General features: G+C 37.4%; 1 protein-coding gene across 1 annotated transcript in view; it reads left to right on the top strand.

The window, feature by feature from the left end:
* The window catches only part of CNTNAP5 (contactin associated protein family member 5), a 287,365-nt gene extending 285,499 nt beyond the window's left edge, over positions 1 to 1,866 (top strand). Inside the window, exon 24 of the mRNA XM_085310986.1 lies at positions 59 to 1,866. Within this exon, the coding sequence (XP_085167112.1) occupies positions 59 to 255 (197 nt within the window). The 3' untranslated portion in view covers positions 256 to 1,866. The remainder of the gene's footprint in view (positions 1 to 58) is intronic.
* The last annotated feature ends 1,093 nt before the right edge of the window (positions 1,867 to 2,959 follow it).

Raw genomic sequence — 2,959 nt, 5'->3', positions numbered from 1 at the left:
TTTTTTTCTAATTTTTTTTTACCCTTTCTATCTTTCCTTTTTTGCTCTTTTTCTTCAGGTGTAATAGCGGTTGTGATATTTATAATCTTTTGCATCATTGCCGTCATGAGCAGATTCCTCTATCAGCACAAACAGGCACATCGAAGTAGCCAGACAAAAGAGAAGGAATACCCAGAAAACCTCGAGAGCTCCTTTAAAGCTGACATTGACTTGCAGAACACAGTGAGCGAATGCAAACGGGAATATTTCATTTGATGGACAATGCAATTTCTTCTTACTCTTTCTGCCCTACCATTCCTTCCTTGCTTTCCTTCTTTTTTTTTTTCCTGTTCCTTCTTTCTTTCTTTTTTTTTAAAACCATTCATTTTTTTGATAACTTTTTTTTTTTCATTTGGAGAAAGACCGCCCTGCACAGGAAACACTGACAACAGTCACAGTGCCTCATTCTCTGCACAAAAACCTGTCACAGGTTACTTCTGCAGCTCAAGAGACCTGTTATCCTACCCTACACAAAATAAGATCCACRTGCACACCTGGTTTCTTCTGTAAGTTCCTGGATGTTTCAAGTCCCTACTCCCTTCCCCCACCCCTCCCCAAGCATTTAATTCATCACTTTTACATTAGAGCTGAACTGTGTAGAATAGAGATAGAGCAGCTGAATACATAGCTTTTAAGACGCTGGGACAGGGAAGAGGGAAAGAATGAGACCAAAACACCTGGCTTATTTTACAGGCTTATTTACACCAATCATAAGGAACCAGCCAGGTTCTCAAATTATATGAATTGATATAAATCCATTGACTTCAGTGGTGTTACRTTAATTTATGCCAATGGAGAAGCTGATATGGGGTAAGGAAAAATAAAGCAGTCGTTCTCATTCAGATTCTTCCCCCACCTTCCTGTCCTTTTACTGTAACTTTTAGGCTCACCAATATTTTTCCAGCAGGACATGTATCAAYGACAAAATGTCATTCCTGTGCACCTCTTTCACCATCTCATAAGGCTGGCTATGTAGACCCAACATACTCTAGCATAACTCTAGCTGAAGCATGGAAAATAGTAGCTCCAAGGGCTTTAGGAAGCTGCTAGGACTTAGGTGTTCTATATTTGTCTGAAATGTTAGATATACAGCATATATGCATTCATGTCATGTGGAGGATTATCATGCACTGAGGTTAAACATTTTGCCACTGTGACAAAGGAAAAAAAACATATACACAAGAAAAAGTTTCAACTTAAAAAACACTGCTGCCAGTTCTCATAAAAAAAGRAAGAAAGAAAGAAAGAAAGAAGGAAAGAAAAAATGAACTGCTCAAAAAGACCTTGCATAAAAGATGGAGTGGTATTTCCTATTTGTAGAAATTGGAATATCTAAAGCTAAATATAGACAGGTCAAATGCGGCATCTTAAAAGGTTAACATTTAATCAGCGAAGGACATTAACGAAACCTTAAAAAAAAAAAAAAAACACACCCACCTACCACTTTTAATTAATCTTATCTCCTGTCTTTCCGAAGACTTCTGTCCTTTCCTGTTTGGGAACCAATAGTAAAGATATACCAATACTTGTGCTGCATGATTGCAGAGTGAGGTTGAAAAATCTTCCTTTTATTCACATATAGTTGTAAGGAAAGGAATTGGTAAGACCCTGAAGAGTGAGATTTATCACACCCTGCCCATATTTGTATGACATACTCTCCTAACAGGGCTACTGAAGAGTACTTAGAATTTGCTCTCAGGCTTTCAGGTTTCTTTCTGGAGTTGAATCATATAATTCAACAGTTAAGAAAAAAAAATATCCTATTTTTTACAGCACACTTTGGATGAGAATTAATGCAAGAGAATTAATTGTACAACTGATTTTTTTTGTTTTGTTTTTTTTTTTGTTTTTTTTTGTTTGTTTTTGTTTTGTTTTGTTTTGTTTTGTTTTTGTCGCCTACGCCATTCTGGAGTCATCCCAGGTTCTCCATACATTGATCCTTTTTACTTAGATTAAAATCAAAGAATTACAGTATGAGGTAATAATCAACAGCCAGATATAGTTATGCAGCAGTTATTGGTTTTCCATGACATGCATTAATCACAAAGGTATGTAGCTGGTTAATTTTTGATGGGAAGAGGGGATAGACAAAGAAGAATAAAAAAAAATAACAGTTTGGAAATGGTAATTCTTAACACTTGTGTTAGCAGACRGATGAGAGAAAGTGTAGACTAGAGAGACTAGAGTCTAGTGAAGTGTATAAAGCAATCTGGAAATTATATCACTCCTAGTATGAGGAGGAATATATACCACTGAGGCTAGCCCAGTATCCATCAGCCTAACCAAGCCACGGCCCTTCTGCCACATTCCCATTCTTTGCATGATAAATGATTATTTGAGTGTTTCTGCATGACAAGATGTGTAACGATGGGCTCATTAGCTGTATTCCTTTTATGTTACTTTGTCTTTCGCTTGAGATCCTGGCACAGGAATTCTCTTTTCTCCCTCCTTTCCTCCCCCAGATAAAGCTGCCTTGTTTTGTATGGTGAAGAGAGGAGGAATAAGTAAGCACATGGGCTCCTTCCTGTGTCTGTATTTGAGTCATTTTGCTCAAATTGGTCTCTGTATGAGACAGCCTTGAACCCCTAATGTACTTAATCGTCCTGATGAAAAATGGAATAGGAAGGAGATGCAAACCCACATTTTATATAGCTGTGTTTTTCTTCCCYAGATATTGTTGTATATTATTCTCTGGCTAAACCATCAGATATAAATCATCCTTCTATTTTGCTACATATTAGTTTCTCAGAATAAAGTACTACAAAGTGCAACTATGAAGCCCAAAGCAGCTYCAATGATAGAGTTGCTGAAAAAGAGAGATTGAGCAATGAAGCAGAGTCTTCTCACGTGTACGGGGATTAAATTGCTTTCTGCCATCCGAGGACCTGAGYATGCAAGATGCTGAGCTTTCTGTGGGAGG

The sequence above is a fragment of the Rhea americana genome, unplaced genomic scaffold (assembly GCF_003343005.1).
Source record: "Rhea americana isolate MKP2758 unplaced genomic scaffold, rheAme1 scaffold_33, whole genome shotgun sequence".
NCBI lineage: Eukaryota > Metazoa > Chordata > Aves > Rheiformes > Rheidae > Rhea > Rhea americana.
This window is presented reverse-complemented; position numbering and strand designations above follow the sequence as displayed.